The following is a 20,136-nucleotide window of genomic DNA, read 5'->3' on the forward strand; positions in this document are numbered from 1 at the left end:
ATTACTAAGGGATCTGTATAGAGAGGGGTATGGTGGCTGCCATCCTTATTCCCTGCTAATCATCTACCTATAATACGCACAGAGAATATGTGATTCAGATATTCTAAAGTAAACCTAAACTTTTGACAAGTAAAACACAGAGAAGTCCACCCTGTATGTGTTTAGAGATAACAACCTGTTTAATTCTCTCTTATCTGCAAATAATCACAAGTGTTATTTGAGCTGTCAGCTCTGTCTGATCTGTGCTGAGGGGTGTGCCGACTCTGTGCAAATATGTAAACACAGGAGGCTAACTCTTTCTGTGCTCCCATGAAACCAGGAAGTACACACTGCAGATTTAATGCAAGAATTCTGTAATCTGTAACAAAGACATGTTTTTCTTTAAAGGTTATTATGCCATCTCATTCCACCGGACACATGCTTATTGTGTACTTGATTCCGTCAATATTTCTTGCTCCATTTAAATACACATTTAACTCTAACCTCCCTGGCAGTTTGATTATTTCCAGATTTTAGTGTCTAAAAGACATACAATTTTTTAGGAAGCTTTTAGACCCTCAAATCAGGAAAAAATCACGCTGCAGAGAGATCTGCGGCAGTTCTTGCACTTACTCACCTTCCTGGGAACCAGCGCTGCAATTCTCCCTTTGTTCTCCGGGTGGCGCTGTAAACTTATAGTGAGATCGCCATCTGTCGTCATGATGACAGACGGTAATCTCACCAGAGAGATGCAGAGCCCGAAGACAGGAAGGAGAATGGCTGCCAGCATCTGGATCCCGGGGGAGGTGATGAAATTGCCCGCTGCACATAAGGCTCTGCACAAGCCTCCCAGCAGCTACCCCAAGTCAGGCTCTGGATTATCCCTCCTGGCTGCTTTTTTCCACCCCGAGCCTGACTCAGGGTTACCACCAGGGAGATTAAACACATTTCCAATTAGGGTTATTTTGCTTCCATTAACTTCCATATAAAAAAATGAGGTAAGGCTTTTATATACATAATATTAGAAATGGTCTAAATTGTACAGGTTTTGCTTTTGTAAAATAATGTGCTTTAATTTCTGTATATAAGATAAAGAAATAATGATGTTATTAGAAGACTGAGCTTTAGCTGCCCCAATTCTTAATCTTTTAGTTAACATTTTGAACATTTTGTAACAAAGCAGTAAGACCCTGGAATAAGGAAAAATCTGCTTTCCAAGTAGATAGAGGTAGCTCTATTAAAGTCTGCCTTTTATGGTTCTTGAAGGGCAAGACAATGATAAGAACTGGAAGATGAAACAAGTGCCTAGGCTCCAGCTTCATATTCTCTGTGAACAGTACCTCTGGCTTCACGTTGTCAGAAAGGAGCTGTGCTTTATTATGATATTACATTTTTTCTGCTGTGCTGGCACCTTTCTTTCACACGTTCCTATTTCAGCTTGTTCAAATGGTCTGCAGGTTTAAATCCATGTACACTGTTTTTCATTCAGCGAATCTTGGCATAGTTTAATACTTCTGCTAGTTGCTTATTTAGCTGACCAAAATCCCACAACTGAGGAGGTGGAGGTTGATAATAAACCTAAAAAAAATTGAAGGGTTGTGAAACAAGGTCTCTATAACAGCTAAATAATTATAAAAGATTATAGCAACGGCGCTAAATATAGCCAGTATACACATTAAAATATATTGCAATGCAAACATACAAACATAACAAAGATAGAAAAATGGGTTGGGGACGGAACCCAGAAATTAACGCCAAGCCTTAGTGCCAAATTCATATCTGGTTTTAAAAAATAAGAAATTGTTATGCATATGGGTAACTAGTAAAAAAAAATAAAAAAATACAGATAGTTCATGGATGGTGACCCAGAACCACTAGGAGAGTATAATATGCTTAAAAGTACACCTGTAATTTTATTTGGTGCCTGTGTAGTAGCATGGAGCTGCTTGTGAACAGAAAAAAGCTGTGCATGCCCCTGAAAATCAGGCACACATCCAGAACCGTTGGTGCAAAATGCAGGTTATACATTTTACAGAGACACACCAATCCAACATCCATACAGCGTGTTTCAGACTTTATGGTCCACATAAGTGCATGGCATGGATTGATTTTAAATAGGCAAACTTATATTTAGCATTGCTAAGTAAGAGGGCTTTTCTGTCTATTTTATCCCATAATAGTTGCGTAGTGGTTCTGGATCACCATGAGCTATCTGGATACTCTTTAGTACTATTCCAAGCCCTATCCCGTAGAGCCATATCAGTCCATGCCATGCACTCATGAGGACCATAAATTCCGAGACAGCTGTATGCATGTTGGATTGGTGTGGCTCTGTAAAAGTTATAAACCATAGGCTCACTATACACCAGTGGTTCTGGATGTGTGCCTGGCTTTCAGTGGCATAGAGGTGATTTGCATATTCAGGAGTGATGCATCATGGAAAACCACACTTGCTCACTTAATGTATTAATCATGACATATACTTAATGTAAAACAAAGATATGTCAGTTTCCAGTTTCTGATAGTTCCTGGTCTGACAGAACAAGAGATGCACCACTTCAGTTGGTCTCTAACACCTGGCAAGATTTCACAGAATTTACTTCAGAGCAGTAAGCGACAGGTGAGCAATTGTGTGCAGAGCAGTGGCAGGCAGAAATCTTGTTAAGTGACCACTTGAGAAGGGGATCTCTAATTGCAACATATGGATTAATCTATAATAATTTTGTATTCATGTTGTCAATGTCTGTTAAACTAATTAAAATCACTTTGGTGCCACTTCCTACCTGCCTCAAGCTATGTGCACATGGCATATTTAACGTAGCCCAAGTGAAGAATAAAGACCACTGTAGGTGAAAATCTAGCATGAATCTAATATGTGTACAGGAGCCTCTTAGCATGGTGGATTTTTGTTACATCCAGTGCCCAAGACAACCCCCAAGCATATTGTTCTCACACTCATGCATCATTCTTTCACATCCTTCATAGCAACAGATGTTTTGATAGCCTTGAAGCTAGCTACACATCTGTACAGCATTGGGCCCCAAACTGCCACCCGAGGGATAGTGCTTCAATCCTTGCCAGTTGACAGTCCTTATACACGTGTATAATGTATACATGTTTAGTTGCATAGGTATTATCATGTTGATTACATAAAAATGTTTGTAGATGATGGGAAAGATCAAGTGAAAAAGGAGGAGGGAATGGAAGAAAATAAAATGGCTAGTAGGTATCATGGGAGCAACAAACATAAGCTTGGACAATCTTTGAGAGGCAGCAGCGGATAGTGGGGCCTGGCATGCTCTGGTCCATGAGTTCACAAAAAAGTTGGACTCGACTGAAGAGCAAATGAACAACAAGATTATAATGTGCCTTATCAGAGTAGTTTCAATTGGACATGAGTATAAATGTGTGCATGTATGGTGATTTTACCATGTTGACCCTCAAATAGAATAAAAACAAGGAACATCAAGAGCCCCAATAGTGTAATATGTACTGGGAAATGGTTACTAGATAGAGTAAATATTAATACTCACAAACCAAGGTTACCATTAGGCAACCACTGTAAAGGCAGGTGGGGAGATTTTCCTGACCTCACTCAGGAATAAGAAGTCGCTCTGTAGATGAGAAAAAAAGGGGGTTCAACCCTTCACCCAGGGTGGACTCAATATTATGCAGGAGAACAGAGGCGCCAAAAGGATAAAAGGAAGCTAAATGAGCTTAAAAACCAAATTCTTGGTAAATAGAGGAGGTAGTGGTGGACTTACCTCCTCCAAGTAGACACACAACGACTGTAGTAAAGACAGTCAATATATTTTATTTATGAACTTCAAATATGCAACACGTTTCTCAGGTTTGATCCCGCTTCAACAGGCAATAACAACGGAACAATAGCATATGTGGTCAGTAGAAGAGCCTGGCTTTTCTACTGACCACATATGCTATTGCTCCGTTGTGCAGTCGTTGTGTGTCTACTTGGAGGAGGTAAGTCCACCACTACCTCCTCTATTTACCAAGAATTTGGTTTTTAAGCTCATTTAGCTTCCTTTTATCCTTTTGGTGCCTCTGTTCTCCTGAAATAGAATGACTGACTGTCATATTTACTCTTTTAATTATGCACACATGCAACATTAAAGTCCTTTCCTAACGCTTCTTCTTTCAAGTGGACCTGAACGCAGAACTTCTTCTCTGCTCTTAAAGAACAAGCAAAGCAAACAAGAAAAGCAACAGCATAATAACCTTTAAAGAAAGAGGGTTAACATACTGTGTTTACATATTAGCTGTGTCTGCCAACACTGCCTAATTTTTGTGCTGACACAGCTGAGAGATCAAATTACAGTTGTGATTACTTACAAATGACATCCAGAAAATGGCAATTTGACAGTTTTCCTGATTAAAGAAATCCAGAGGAAAGTGAAATAGGCAGTCACACACAGAAACCAATCAAGTATCACCCTCCACTTTTAAACCTGCAGTTTTAAGATACATCACAAAATCTAGTAGTCATGTTTAACAAGCCTACTTTTGTAATTTCAGGTTTTGTTTTTTTGTTTTTTCTTTTATTAGTGAGTGAGTGAGTGATAATTTTTGATTTTTAATTCTAGTGGCTGGATCAACTGCTAATTCCACTGCTGGGGCTGCCATGAATTCTTTGACCTCTCTGGGCACTCTACAGGGACTGGCTGGGGCTACCGTAGGATTGAATAATATTAATGCACTAGCAGGTACCGTAAACAGTGAGTATTTAGTGCTGTGGTGGATGGCATTTTCCATTATATTTTGTTTATTCTTTTATGATTCGTAAGTCAAGGAATACAAGAATTTACTTATGTGGTCATTAATGAGAGTTTAGTGGAAGTCTCATTTACAGATCCCTTTCCTTGTTTCTGAACATGTCACAAAATCTTAATACTCCAGTTATGAATTATTTCATCATAGAAATGCATGAACGCATAATATTGTTCCTATGATAACAAAGAGAAACATGAAACTACTAATCCTATCTTAATAAACTAAATTACACAAACACAGCAAAAGCCAACTGTTTAGAGTATGTGTATATGGCCAACAGGCACCATTATTTTACCTTGTCCATAATTTTGAATCAGAATTGAAAAATATATATATATATATATTTAAATAAGTTCTCTTACACTTATTTACTGCTTTTAACCATGCATGTATCATCTCACCTCACAGAAGCAGAATTACTTATATTTATATACATACATGATTCACTCAGTGCCTGTCTTGGCATGAGACCAAGCCCCATAGATTGGGGAGAGGAGAGTCTAGCTCTCTCATATTCAGGAACAGTGGTAAAATGACTGGCCTTCAGAAAAAGAAACTGAGACTGAATAGATATACATGCAGTATGTGTAGGTGAGAGAGAAATGGAGGTTAGCATGTGTTATCTGTTAATTTAATTACATTGTGATTGGCCCATTTTAGTTGCTTGCTGGAGTGGAGTGGTTTGGTTAAATTTCCTTCCACACAATACAATAGCACATTTAATTTGCTTTTGTATTTAGCAAAAACAACTATTGCACTGCAATGCAACCTAAAAGAATATCCTATACTTGCAGCACACAATATTTAATCATATTTTAATTAGACATTCCAAAAATAGAAATGAAAGGCGGGGGAGGGGGCTTTTTTGTTCAGGAAAAAAAATGAAGAGAGGGAGACAGGTGCCTGCGTAGAGATAACTCATCCCTGTTGCCTGGACAAGACAAGGTAGAGCTTCATTTTTTAAAACTATTTATTTTTATCTTCAGTCAACCGAGGGTATGAAGCTGATTGTTCAGGCTGGGGTTGATTCATTTTAAATAGACAATAAGCCTAATCAAAGCTCTTATAAGTAGAACAAGTTTAAATAATTGTATAATCTCTCAGTGTTCTTAGTATTTGTTCCATATAAAAGTGCTATTAGTGCAGGGTTTTGTTCAAGATAAAAATGTAGACTGCAGTAAAGTTATGCCCGGTTATATGATACATACATGCATGCATTTAATTATCAACACCCACCATTGTTTAAGTGCTGTCGTATCAGTTCTTAGTCGTTGGTTTGGTTATCATTATTATTCTTGCATGCAGTGCAGTCAATTTCGGTGTAAAAAATGGTCTATATTTTTTAGAGAGCACTAATGAACAAGTGCAATTTCTTTTCTCTATTGTTGGGTTTTTTGTAAAGTTGCTCAAATGCTCTCAGGTATGGCTGCTCTGAATGGAGGACTTGGTGCAACAGGCTTGACGAACGGTACAGCCGGTACAATGGATGCCCTCACCCAGGCCTACTCAGGAATTCAGCAGTACGCGGCGGCGGCACTGCCAACACTTTATAGTCAAAGTTTGCTTCAACAGCAGAGTGCTGCAGGCAGTCAGAAGGAAGGTAAGATTTTTCTAAAGAGTTTAGCATTGTAAATGGCTTTATCAAAAGCGTGTTTTAAAAAAATGCTGCAAAGGGAGATATTTGATCGATGGCTTCTGAAATGCCTGAATTTTCATTAGATTTATTTTCAATCCACATCTCCTAAGAAAGATGATACTGTCATATTTATGAGCCCTTGTTGTGTAATAAGAACTTATGGTACATTTGAAGTCACAGCACAGTCCATTTGGTGGAATGGGCCACACTTGAAAATAATATTAACGATACCCAATATGTTTTCACAGACTTCAATCTTGGGCTGAGCTCTGCAATTTTTCAAACTCTAAAGTGTAAAATCTGAACACATTAAATAAGATCACATATGGGCTCGGGACCTCATTCTGCAGAGCTATCCCCTGTGAGAACACTTGAGATAAAAGTTTCCTACAGTGTTTACACCATTTTTGCTATTTTTAAATGAGTGATATTGGAACTATTAACACATTAGAGACATAGCCACTAATTCCCCTGTTTCCAAGCACTTTTCAGTTTATTCTGTTCCTTGGAAAAATCCCATCATGTAAATATACAGTGGTGTGAAAAACTATTTGCCCCTTCCTGTTTTTTTATTCTTTTGCATGTTTGTTACACTTAAATGTTTCTGCTCATCAAAAACCGTTAACTATTAGTCAAAGATAACATAATTGAACACAAAATGCAGTTTTAAATGATGGTTTTTATTATTTAGTGAGAAAAAAAAACTCAAAACCTACATGGAGCTGTGTGAAAAAGAAATTGCCCCCTGAACCTAATAACTGGTTGGGCCACCCTTAGCAGCAATAACTGCAATCAAGCGTTTGCGATAACTTGCAACGAGTCTTTTACAGCGCTCTGGAGGAATTTTGGCCCACTCATCTTTGCAGAATTGTTGTAATTCAGCTTTATTTGAGGGTTTTCTAGCATGAACCACCTTTTTAAGGTCATGCCACAACATCTCAATAGGATTCAGGTCAGGACTTTGACTAGGCCACTCCAAAGTCTTCATTTTATTTTTCTTCAGCCATTTAGAGGTACATTTGCAGGTGTGTTTTGGGTCATTGTCCTGCTGCAGCACCCAAGATCGCTTCAGCTTGAGTTGACAAACAGATGGCCGGACATTCTACTTCAGAATTTTTGGTAGACAGTAGAATTTGAGGTTCCATCTGTCACAGCAAGCCTTCCAGGTCCTGAAGCAACAAAACAACCCCAGACCATCACACTACCACCACCATATTTTACTGTTGATATGATGTTCTTTTGCTGAAATGCTGTGTTACTTCTACACCAGATGTAACGGGACACGCACCTTCCAAAAAGTTCAACTTTTGTCTCGTTGGTCCACAAGGTATTTTCCCAAAAGTCTTGGCAATCATTGAGATTTTTTTTTAGCAAAATTGAGACGAGCCGTAATGTTCATTTTGCTTAAAAGTGGTTTGCGCCTTGGATATCTGCCATGCAGGCCGTTTTTGCCCAGTCTGTTTCTTATGGTGGAGTCGTGAACACTGACCTTAATTGAGGCAAGTGAGGCCTGCAGTTCTTTAGATGTTGTCCTGGGGTCTTTTGTGGCCTCTCGGATGAGTTTTCTCTGCGCTCTTGGGGTAATTATGGTCGGCCGGCCACTCCTGGGAAGGTTCATCACTGTTCCATGTTTTTGCCATTTTTGGGTAATGGCTCTCACTGTGGTTCGCTGGAGTCCCAAAGCTTTAGAAATGGCTTTATAACCTTTACCAGACTGATGGATCTCAATTACTTTTGTTCTCATTTGTTGCAGAATTTCTTTGGATCTTGGCATGATGTTGTGAGAAAAAGCGGAAAAGCCGCCGCGTGTACTGACAGCAAGGCGGCTGGCTCCGCGTCCAGCGCGGTGGTTTGTATGCAGCAGCATGCGTCTGATAATATGATAGATCGCGGAAAAGCCGCCGCATGTACTGGCAGCAAGGCGGCTGTTTCCACGTCCAACACGGCAGTTTGCACGCAGCAGTGTGTGTCTGGTGTGGCTGGCTCTGTTAGTGCACCTGGATGGAGAGCTACACGCGCGGCCGCCAGAAGTCAGGACCTTTATGCCAGCTGGAGATGGATCAGCTGATCAGGATGATCAGCTGATTCCTGCTGGACTCCTGGTTGGCTGAGTGGCTCGGGCGGGGCGGCAGAGTCCTGCAACTATATATACAGCTTGCTTGCCAGTTGCTGGTTGTCTGCCATTGCGAACACTTACGTGGAAGCATTCAGACCATAGTCAGATCCTACAGTGTGTTAGAACCAGGAGGACCTGGGAATTCACACTGAGCCAGATTACTTTTGTTTATCATTGTATTATTATCATTTGTGTTATACTCCAGACTAGTTCCAGGGTGCTGAGACCACAGACCTCGCATACAAGACTAGGGAACTGTATTATCATTTGTGTTATACTCCAGACTAGTTCCAGGGTGCTGAGACCACGGACCTCGCATCCAAGACTAGGGAACTGTATTATCATTTGTGTTATACTCCAGACTAGTTCCAGGGTGCTGAGACCACGGACCTTGCATCCAAGACTAGGGAACTGTATTATCATTTGTGTTATACTCCAGACTAGTTCCAGGGTGCTGAGACCACGGACCTCGCATCCAAGACTAGGGAACTGTATTATCATTTGTGTTATTCTCCAGGCTAGTTCCAGGGTGCTGAGACCACGGACCTCGCACCCAAGACTAGGGAACTGTATTATCATTTGTGTTATTCTCCAGACCTGCTTGTGACGCCCATCTTCCAGGGGTCACTAGCCACCGGGTCTTCTTGCTACTCAGCCTGGGACTCAGGCTGCTGCAAGATCTCTGCACTTCCAAAGGGAGGTATTTCTCATACTGCCAAGGACCACCTGCTCCTCGGGTGGTCCTCACTCAAAGTTATTACTGTTGCACCAAACACTCACACTATATAGGTGTCCAGAGGTTAGCAATATATCTGTATTATCGGTGATTCTGCAGATCATCAATAATCAGGTATATATCTGCATTTTTGATGATACTGCAGATCACCAATAATCAGATTCTCTCTGCGTGCGGACACCAATCTTTACAGAATGGCAGACCCAAACCAAATGGACGCACTGTATAGGTATGTTGAAGTCCTGACTGCCGCGGTAAACAATCTTTCCGGGGTAGTTTTGAACCAACAGACCCAGATCAGTCAGCTGTTTGGGGCTAATCAGGAACTTCAATCAGCCATAAACTCAGTGCGATCTCCTCTTAGCACAGACATACGTATGCCTGTACCCGAAAGGTTTTCTGGTCACAGATCTGACTTTCAGAACTTTAGAAATAGAGTGTTATCATACTTTGAGTTGAGGCCTAATTCATCTGGAACCGTTGCACAGAGAATTACATTTATTAAGACTCTGTTGTCAGGGGATTCCCAGACCTGGGCATATAATCTTCAGACAGGAGATGGGGCTTTAGCCTCAGTTGAAGAATTGTTTAAAGCTATGGCTATAATTTATGATGATCCGGACATTGCCTCTACTGCTGAGCGGAAGCTCAAGACGTTGCGGCAAGGCAAGGATCCGGTTGAAAATTATGCAGCTGAGTTCAGGAAATGGGCAGTATCTGCAAGATGGGACTCATTTGCACTGTTGGACTGTTGTTTTGGCAGGGTTGTCGGATACAGTTTATGATGTGATGATTGGATATCCTTAGCCCAAATCTGTAGACGAGGCAATTTCGTTGGCCGTACAGATAGATCGCCATTTGCGCTACCAGAGACAGGTTCATGGTAGGAATGCTAGAAGGTCTGTCTTGCACGACTCTTCTCGGTCTCCATCACCTACAGATGAGCCGATGCAAATCGGGTGTTCAGGGTTGAGTCAGAAGAAAGAGGGTCACAAAGGGCCAAGAAAACGCAATCTAGATGGTGATAAGGCGCCAGGAGAATGCTGCCGTCTGGGGTTGGTCAACACCATAGGCGAGCAGTCTTTACCCCTAAACAATGATCGTCTGCTCCTTCCCTGCTCTATTATATGGGAGGGTCAGACGAGTTCGGCAGAAGCCGTTGTGGACTCTGGTTCTGCCGCAAACCTCATCGATTACGATATAGTTAAAAGATTGGGGATACCTTTGTCCCCACTTGACCAGCAGATTCTGGTCACTGCAGTGGATGACTCGCTGCTGCAGAGTAGTCAATCTCTTTTTCAAACCCCCTTGTTGTCATGTTGTTTAGGGACATCACATGAAAAGAGATTACAGTTCCTGGTTATGCCCATGGCAACCTCCACCATTGTTCTTGGTATGCCCTGGTTGCAACTCCACTTCCCACAGATTGACTGGGCTTCAGGTCAGCTGCTGGAATGGTCAGCTTATTGCAATCAGCATTGCTTGGGCAGAGTGGCAGTTCGTGCTACCAAGATACGGGTTGGAGGAGTGGTAGTGCAGGTTAAGGCAGAAGCTGTGGTTAAAGATGCCAAACCTGAGACCGGCCTACCTCGAAGGGTGGTCAGGGCACCTGCGGAGACGGTGGAGGACTGGATGCCTAGTCTGGGCCCTTGCCAGCGAGACATTCTAGGGGGTAAAACATCTTGTCAGACTTCACCATGTACATTACAAGATTTACCAGTGTCAAGGAAATCCCGGACCCTGAAAAGTCAGACTAGCAAGAGAAAGCCTATAGAGTGGGAGTTTTCTCCAGGGGACATGGTGTAAGTGTCCTCTCGGCATAGGGCCCCGAAGCGATTATCAACCAAACTGGGTCCTACATTCATAGGACGATTCCCAGTGATCAGGAGGGTTAGTTTTGCCACCTATGCTGTTGATCTCCCAGCCAGTATGAGAGGTGTAACATCAGTCCATGTGTCTCTGTTGAAGCCAGCAGTACACGTGGACTCCCCTGCCTCCCTCCCCGTGATGGTAAGAGGAGATCAATCGGAATGTGAGACCGAAAAGTTTCTAGACCCACATTCTGAAAGACCTGGTGGGAAGTGTCCGGAGTCCACTCCTCGGGGGGGGGGGGGGGGGGGTACTGTGAGAAAACGCGGAAAAGCCGCAGCGTGTACTGACAGCAAGTTGGCTGGCTCCGCGTCCAGCGCGGCGGTTTGTATGCAGCAGCATGCGTCTGATAATATGATAGATCGCGGAAAAGCCGCCGCATGTACTGGCAGCAAGGTGGCTGTTTCTGCGTCCAACACGGCAGTTTGCACGCAGCAGTGTGTGTCTGGTGTGGCTGGCTCTGTTAGTGCACCTGGATGGAGAGCTACGCGCGCGGCCACCAGAAGTCAGGACCTTTATGCCAGCTGGAGATGGATCAGCTGATCAGGATGATCAGCTGATTCCTGCTGGACTCCTGGTTGGCTGAGTGGCTCGGGCGGGGCGGCAGAGTCCTGCAACTATATATACAGCTTGCTTGCCAGTTGCTGGTTGTCTGCCATTGTGAACACTTACGTGGAAGCATTCAGACCATAGTCAGATCCTACAGTGTGTTAGAACCAGGAGGACCTGGGAATTCACACTGAGCATTTTATCTGCATTTTTGGTGATACTGCAGATCACCAATAATCAGATTCTCTCTGCGTGCTGACACCAATCGTTACAGATGTCTAGCTTTTGAGGTGCTTTTGGTCTACTTCTCTGTGTCAGATAGCTCCTATTTAAGTGATTTCTTGATTGAAACAGGTGTGGCAGTAATCAGGCCTGGGGGTGACTACAGAAATTGAACTCAGGTGTGATAAACCACAGTTAAATTATTTTTTAACAAGGGGGGCAATCACTTTTTCACACAGGGCCATGTAGATTTGGAGTTTTTTTTTCTCACTAAATAATAAAAACCATCATTTAAAACTGCATTTTGTGTTCAATTACAGTATGTTATCTTTGACTAATAGTTAACGGTTTTTGATGAGCAGAAACATTTAAGTGTGACAAACATGCAAAAGAATAATAAATCAGGAAGGGGGCAAATAGTTTTTCACACCACTGTATATTCTACATATACTATATTCTAAGATACTACTTTGTCTCTGCTGATTTTCTGAATGATTTAAAGATAGAAAGCAGACCTATAGTGTATTGGCTGAAGTTAAAAAACAAAAACAAAAAAACAAGCTTGTTCAAAAAAAAAAAAAAAATAAACTACAAAAGGAAATGCTTCCATAAAATAACTCCTGACTGTCTGCAAATGTCAAAATAAAAAGCTTAAAGTGCTTGCTACTGTGACTCCATATTCATGAGGACAGATATATTGTTTTGGTGCTAGTGCTAGCACTTTGTGCTTGTGTTTCCTTAACAGTATTCAGTTTATATTTTATGAATGATATCACTCTTCCACTGTAGTCTTGTAATGTAAACATGAGTTCCCTGGTACTGTGTTTCCCCAAAAATAAGCCCTACCCTGAGGCTCCTTACACACTAAGACGTTGCGTTTTAGGGGACGTTATGGGCGCATAACGTGCCCCTAACGCAACGCATGGTGGTGCGAAAGAGGACGTTAGAGTGAGCCGCGTCAGGTGGCTCTATCCGCATAAGGTCTCCCAGAGTGGCGCTGATTGGCCGGCGGAACCACGTGATGCAGAGCGAGACACTTTGCATCACGTGGTCCCGCCGGCCAATCAGCGGCCGCCAGTGCAGTGCATATTAAGTAGCCATGTGCGCGGCTACTGTAGTGGCATCTCCCCTCCTCCTCTCCGCCCCCCACTGAGCATATGCAAACAGTCTAACGTGGGACCGCACAGCATGCTGCACTTTCACTACAACGTGCAGCGTTACCTGTAACGCAACGTGGGCACTGTGAACAGCCCACTTGTGTTACATTGCTGTGCGTTGGGGGAGCGTTACAGGCTGCACTAACGTGCGCCTGTAACGTCCCACTGTGAAAGCAGCCTAAAAATAATCCCTAGTTGCAGTTTCTCAAAATATAAGCCATATCAATCCCTGCCATGTACTGATGAGGACCAAAAGTCCGAAACAGGCTGACTACATGTGGGGTTGATGTGGCTGTGTACAATTTAAAGCTATAGGCTTGCTATACACCAGCAGTTCTGGATGCTGGCCTGGCTTACAGGGGCGAAAAGAGATAATTTGCATATTCAGTAGTGGTGCATTGTGGGTAACCACAAATGTTCACTTATAGCTGAATTATTGCAAATGTCCTTCTGTTTTAAGAAGGCAAATTACACCATCGAAATATAAGCCAAACCCTGAAAATAAGCCCAGTGGCAGTTACCGTAGAGAGTAGGAAGAAGCCAGCAAGCAGGGACACAGCGGAGCAGTGCAGATTGGGCACCAGTCTGGGCATCCCAGCACACAGCAACGTGATCAGCTGTGTGCAGGGAAGACAGTGCAGGTGCCTGATCAGTATGGTACATTACTGTGCAATGCAGATTACCGTAGGAAGAGGCCAGCAACCAGGGACACATATGTGCAGGGATGACAGAGCAGGTGCCTGATTAGTACAGTAGCATACCTTTCGATCCAGAAGAGGAAGAGAAGGCACAGTGGGGAAGGTAGGAGGACACACAGCACAGAAACAGCAGAGTAATATAAGACATCCCTTGAAAATAAGCCCTAGCACATTTTTCAGAGCAAACATTTATTTAAGACACTGTCTTATTTTTGGGAACACAGTAGCAGTTCCAGGGCTGCCTTTCACATATGAAACATGAGGTTTCTTGGCTTAATTAATTGTTAGTATTTATTGGGATGTAAAATCACGTTATGGGGTTAAAATTTAAACTGGATGGGATAAGTACACTTTAAAATTACAAACAGGTAAAAAACAAAAAAAAATTCTACAAAAAAAAATAAAAAATGGTTAGTTCTGTCCAGTATTCATTGCATGGGATATTATTAGAAGATTCCAACCAACTGCCATCCTGGCACAGCAAGTGTATGATTTTCGGGAGAAGTCAAGAGTCTGGTTATGAAAGAGCTAAAAATAAATATATTAGATGCTGCATTTCCTAATATCACTTTTATTGCATTCCCCAATAACTCTGAATTTAAAGCAGTACTCTACGCATTAGTTTTAACATGCAATCACACTGCATCAGTTGTGTTGCAGAATAATTCTGAATGTTAACTCTCTGCCCATACAATTCTATGGGCCTGTTCACATCTCTGCGCTGTAACAGATCACGTTGTTTTAACTCACTGCATAAAGCCTTTGAATTAACATGTATTGTATAAAGCACACAATATCCATTGCAATTTACACAATTTACACTTATGCAATGCGCACAGTGTGAATTCAGCCTTAAATAAGCTTTTTGTTTCATACAGGATTTGAGGTTTAACCACTTTACCCCCGCCTGTGCGGATTTCTCCATCCCTTTTTCCATCCTTTAACCCCCAGGGACGGTACTTTCCGCGTACCCGCCGCTGTCCGCGCTCCCGCTCGTAAACATGCCGCCCGCCGCTAGTAAACACGCCACCGCCCGCTCGCCCGGAGATCAATGAACGGGAAAATCCATTCCCGTTCGTTGATCTAAGCCCCGCAATGATCCGCTGCTCTCCGATGGGCAGCGCGATCATTGTGAAAAAAAAAAACACTCACAGCCTCCTAGTACTTCCTGCGAGCGTCCGGAAGGACGCTCGCAGGTCACAATAAACAAAAAGTTACTGTTGCCATCTTGTGGCCAAATAGTAAAACTACACCCTAAGCATTTTTTACATATAAATAAATTAGTGTTACACAAAAAATTAACTCATTACCTCCCACACTCCCCATTTTTTTTTTTTTGTAATTAAAAAAAAATTAAAAAAATTTACAATTAAAAAAAATACATAAATAGTTACCTTAGGGACTGAACTTTTTAAATATTTATGTCAAGAGGGTATAACACTGTTACATTATAAACTATGGGCTTGTAATTAGGGATGGACGCAAAACTGAAAAAAAATGCACCTTTATTTCCAAATAAAATATTGGCGCCAAACATTGTGATAGGGACATAATTTAAACGGTTTTATAACCGGGACAAATAGGCAAATACATTTCATGGGTTTTAATTACAGTAGCATGCATTATTTAAAAACTATAATGGCCGAAATCTGAAAAATAATTAATTTTTTTCCCACATTTTTCCTATTTTCCCATTAAAACACATTTAGAATAAAATAATTCTTGGCATAATGTCCCACCTAAAGAAAGCCTAATTGGTGGCGGAAAAAACAAGATATAGTTCATTTCATTGTGATAAGTAATTATAAAGTTATAGACGAATGAATGAAAGGAGGGCTGAAAGGTGAAAATTGCTCTGGTGCTCAGGGGGTAAAACCCCTCAGTGGTGAAGTGGTTAAAGTGCACCTAAACTAAGAGTGATATGGATGTTTATTTTTAAACAATACCAGTTGCCTGGCAGTCCTGCGGATCTCTTTGGTTGCAGTGGTGGCTGAATCACACACCTGAACAAGCGTGCAGCTAATCCAGTCTTACTTCAGTCAGAGCACCTGATCTGCATGCTTGTTCAGGGGCTGTTGCTAAAAATATTAGAGACACAGGATCAGCTGGAGAGTCAGGCAACTAGTATTATTTAAAAATGAAACATTTTTAGGTTCACTTTAAGTCCACCATGAACAGGTGTATGGGCAGGTTAGTTACCTTGATAAAATCTGCCTGAAATCTCTTTGCCATTAAACTGAAGTAAGAGAGATATGGTATCTGAATAACTCGGCTGAAACAAGCATATAGCTAATCCATTTAGGAATATCTGATTTGCATGCTTGTTTATGATCTATGGTTAAAAGTATTAGAGGATTAGCAGGACAGCCAGGCATTTTGCATTGCTTAAACGGGAACTGAAAAGAGAGGTATATGGAGGCTGTCATGTTTATTTCCTTTTAGACGATACCAGTTGCCTGGCAGCCCTGCTGATCCTCTGCCTCTAATACTATTAGCCATAGCCCCTGAACAAGCATGCAGCAGACCAGGTGTTTCAGTGGTTCAGACTTATAAGTCTGATCTGACAAGACTAGCTGCATGCTTGTTTCTGGTTTTAATCAGATACTACTGCAGAGAAATAGACCAGCAGGGCTGCCAGGCAACTGGTATTGATTAAAAGGAAATAAACATGACAGCCTCCATATACCTCTCTCTTCAGTTCCCCTTTAAAAGAAAATACATGTAGCAACCTCCATATCTCTCTCTCTTCTGGTGTCTTTTTTTTTTTTACTTAACCTTTTGACATACAGAGATAAACAGCAATACATGAACAATGTGTGGATTACAAACAGAATGTTATAAACACCAACACTATTACATGTACCCATTATGGCCTGGTGTCTTTTAATAATCAATAAACTTCCATTTGATTTTAAGTAGTTTATTGCTCAATAACATGACCAAGAGAGGCGGTAAATATGCAATAATCAAGTGACAACAGGCAGTCTTAAACCAGTAAAATTGCATTGCAGCTGATTCCCAGTCAGCTTTCTGTGAAAAACAGCTAGAGTTTGAATATGGCTCTGTGGTGCATTGTTATTGCCTAGTCAATAGTCCAAACAGGAAACTTCTATCATTTATCTAATCAGATTTAATTCAGCAAGCGTATGATCTAAACTACCATTGCAGTTTAATAATAATAAATTCAAACTAACCCATACAATAGTTTTTTTTTGTTTGTTTTTGTTTTGCTTTTTATAAGAGAGGGGTTGATCTGCACCAACCACACAATATAAAGTGTGCTAGGACCTTCCCTGACAATATGCAAGGAAAAAATTCCTAAAAAGGAAAACATGGTCCAATTGACAGCACCACTATTTATATCAACACTATTTTATTTATTAATGCCACAAAAGTTTAATAACCATAAGCCATTAAACACTTAAAAATTAGGTATACAAGCACCTGCCTGTATCATTAACATATTTCATCAATAGAATGAATGATCATTGCAAGACATTAAACACAGTGAGCCTGAAAATATGATAAATATTGTCAGACAGTCCCCCACCATCCAGGCAAACGTTGCATGCTATTAGCAGCACATTTCCAACTGCATTGTATGCACCTCTTATCCTATGCATAAGGAAGCACTTTATTTCACTCATGTCTGTACCATGAATTGATGTTGGTTGCACTAATTTATTGTGTATACTGAAACCTGAGCTTCATAGCTAGTTTGGAAACTGACTGACTATATCATACTGTCAGGATCGCTGTTTAATGTATTGCAATGATCATTCATTTTATTGATCTGATATGTTAATGATGCAGGTAGGTAATTCTACTATACTGTATGGGGCTTGAAACTGGGCCAATCATATGTACTTCCTGCCAAATGTATATTGTACCACAGTGTTCTCCCCAGAATTTTTTTTCCAGCCGGGTGGTATAAAAAAGTAGCCGGGTGGCATGAAAAAGTAGCCGGGTGGGGCGAGATGAGAGAATGCAGGGCCAGTGCTTCTGTGAGCAACTCTGCTTACAGCATAGGAGGAGGTGAGTCGATGACAGTTGGGTGGTCATCAAAACTAGCCGGGTGGAGCACCCAGCTAAAAGAGCCTGGGGAGAACATTGGTACCACAATTTGAATTAAATTTTTATATAAGCCAATGTTATTTGGATTGCATTGACCATCTGTAGTGACTGCCTGCACAGCCTTGGTAGTACAGATGAAAATGTCTTTAAGCTGCTTACTGGAATCTAAACCTCCTGACTCCATCACGTTTTCCCCTTTAACTAGTGAAGGTAGCAGATTGCTGCTGGAAATTTGTCTTATTTTGCTGTTATCAAATGCTAGGGCGTGATTTGTCTGTCAGTTAAGTTATCCTTTGTTTAGATTTTAAAATTCAGGTTGAATACACAGATAGATGTAAACTTGTAATTATATATCTGAACAAGATTTTACCAGTCAGTAATTTCAAGCAATCAAACCAATGAGCAGTAATTTGAGATCAAAGCTGATAATTTGGACAACTCCATGCGTCTGGTACTTTGCACACTGCATTGATTGCAATGTTGATTGCTGCAATAGTGGTGCCTAGAGTATAATTTGGGTGCCAGAAGCACAGGAAATAGCCAACCCCGAAAGAAGATTAATTGTGGCAGAGGGATGCTGGAATATGATAAAATAGTGGTGGAGGGATGCCAAAGATAGAGGCGGACCAAGAAATAGCAGTGGTGTGGATAAGTAATAAGTTGCACTGCGGTGCTAGTGTTATGCTAGGTAGGGAAGTTAGTGTTAGGAGTAGACAGCCAATAGGTTAGCATTAGGCGTAGGTAAGGGGAGTTAGTGCTAGGCATAGCTAGGAATAGTGTTAGTGTGAGAGAAAAGTTAAGTAAAGTCATAGTAGACTATCGGCAATATTACCAATATTCTACTGTGGGCATTAGCCAGTGCCCAAAATCACCACTATTCTACTAGCAGCTTCACTAGGTGCCCAAATTACTGTATGCCTTGAGATGGTTTGCTAAGCATTTCTGTGCTGTTTTATTTTGCAATAGTGTGTTTATAATAGTAATTCATTAAATTATGGATCATGCATAATAACCAAAAGTCAAGTCATGTTTTCATCTGTAGGTCCAGAAGGGGCAAACCTCTTTATTTATCATCTACCACAAGAGTTTGGTGACCAGGACATACTCCAAATGTTCATGCCTTTTGGAAATGTTATCTCTGCTAAAGTCTTCATTGACAAACAGACCAATTTAAGCAAGTGCTTTGGTAAGTAAAGAGGAAATATTCATTGTTTTATGCCATTCATTATTTAGGTTCATTTAAGAATGCTTAAAGTGCACACTTCTTGCAAAATGTGACACTTATTTGAGCATCCAGGACCAACAGGTGATAAAGGCAAGGACAATCAGAATTATGGCAGCCAGGAGATTTCTTCCCACCATGAACCTAAACATTGTAGTATGGATACAGATGTGCCAAAGGATAAAAGAGTCTAAAATATTTAAAATGAGGAGGTAGTGGTAGGCTTACTTCCTCCGAGCAGACTCAAGGAAATGCTGATCAATTTTCAGCAAAACAATTCATACTCCAGTAAAATACAACACTTTTCCAAGGAGTAACCCGCTTCCTCAGGCAATAAGATGGAACAGATACAAAGCCAGTCTGGTACTATGTGAAGCACCTGTGACACAGAAGCGCTTGGCATAGTACTAGAACGACATTGTAGATGCTCCATCTTATTGCCTAAGGCAGCAGGTTAATCCCACGAAAAGCGCTGTATTTTACTGGAGTATGTAAATAAATTGCTTTGCTGAAAATTGATCGGCATTTTCTTGTATCTGCTCGGAGGAGGTAAGTCCACCACTCTTTTCACGCACCTTCATTACCAGTGCATACTATACTATATTGGGCTCTCGTTTCCCTCTTTTTTGTTTTATGAACCTAAACATGCATCTTTACAGTACTGCTTGCATTGAGTTTTTATGTTGTCTTCATGTGCATGCATTTCCTCTGGTTTCTTCTCATAATCTGAAAACATAATAGGAAAGTTTTCTTCCACCCAAAATTGGCCCTAAAGTTTAGTGGATACTTTAGTGTGTGGGGCCTTTTAGAGGAATAGTGAGTAATGTTTTGTGTTCAATGTTGTTTGGATTACGTGTCAGAGCTATATAATTGTGATCAATAAATCAATACAGATCTGCAGGCTTGAGGTCGTGCACTTCAGATTGATATAATTATTATATGCAACGTAATAATAACTGATCTGAAAAGATAACCTTCAGGCAATGGCTGTTCACTTTTGATGTCCAGCAAATCATGAATTTCTAAGATCAATGCAACCACTTTTTAACTGGTTATATAAGCACAGTGTATTAATGGTACTTCTTTGTGA

At 41.1% G+C, this 20,136-nt stretch overlaps 1 protein-coding gene across 19 annotated transcripts in view; it reads left to right on the forward strand.

Annotated features, from left to right (window-relative positions):
• The window catches only part of CELF2 (CUGBP Elav-like family member 2), a 688,411-nt gene that overhangs the window by 642,769 nt on the left and 25,506 nt on the right, over positions 1-20,136 (forward strand). For 8 of the 19 annotated variants that reach the window (XM_068276071.1, XM_068276070.1, XM_068276078.1 and 5 more), the window contains 3 exons: positions 4,581-4,712; positions 6,170-6,367; positions 18,849-19,010. In XM_068276071.1, coding sequence (XP_068132172.1) covers positions 4,581-4,712; positions 6,170-6,367; positions 18,849-19,010 — 492 coding nt within the window. The remainder of the gene's footprint in view (positions 1-4,580; positions 4,713-6,169; positions 6,368-18,848; positions 19,011-20,136) is intronic. The other 11 variants (XM_068276077.1, XM_068276083.1, XM_068276086.1 and 8 more) reach the window with 5 other exon arrangements.

Source organism: Hyperolius riggenbachi, chromosome 3, assembly GCF_040937935.1.
Source record: "Hyperolius riggenbachi isolate aHypRig1 chromosome 3, aHypRig1.pri, whole genome shotgun sequence".
Lineage (NCBI taxonomy): Eukaryota > Metazoa > Chordata > Amphibia > Anura > Hyperoliidae > Hyperolius > Hyperolius riggenbachi.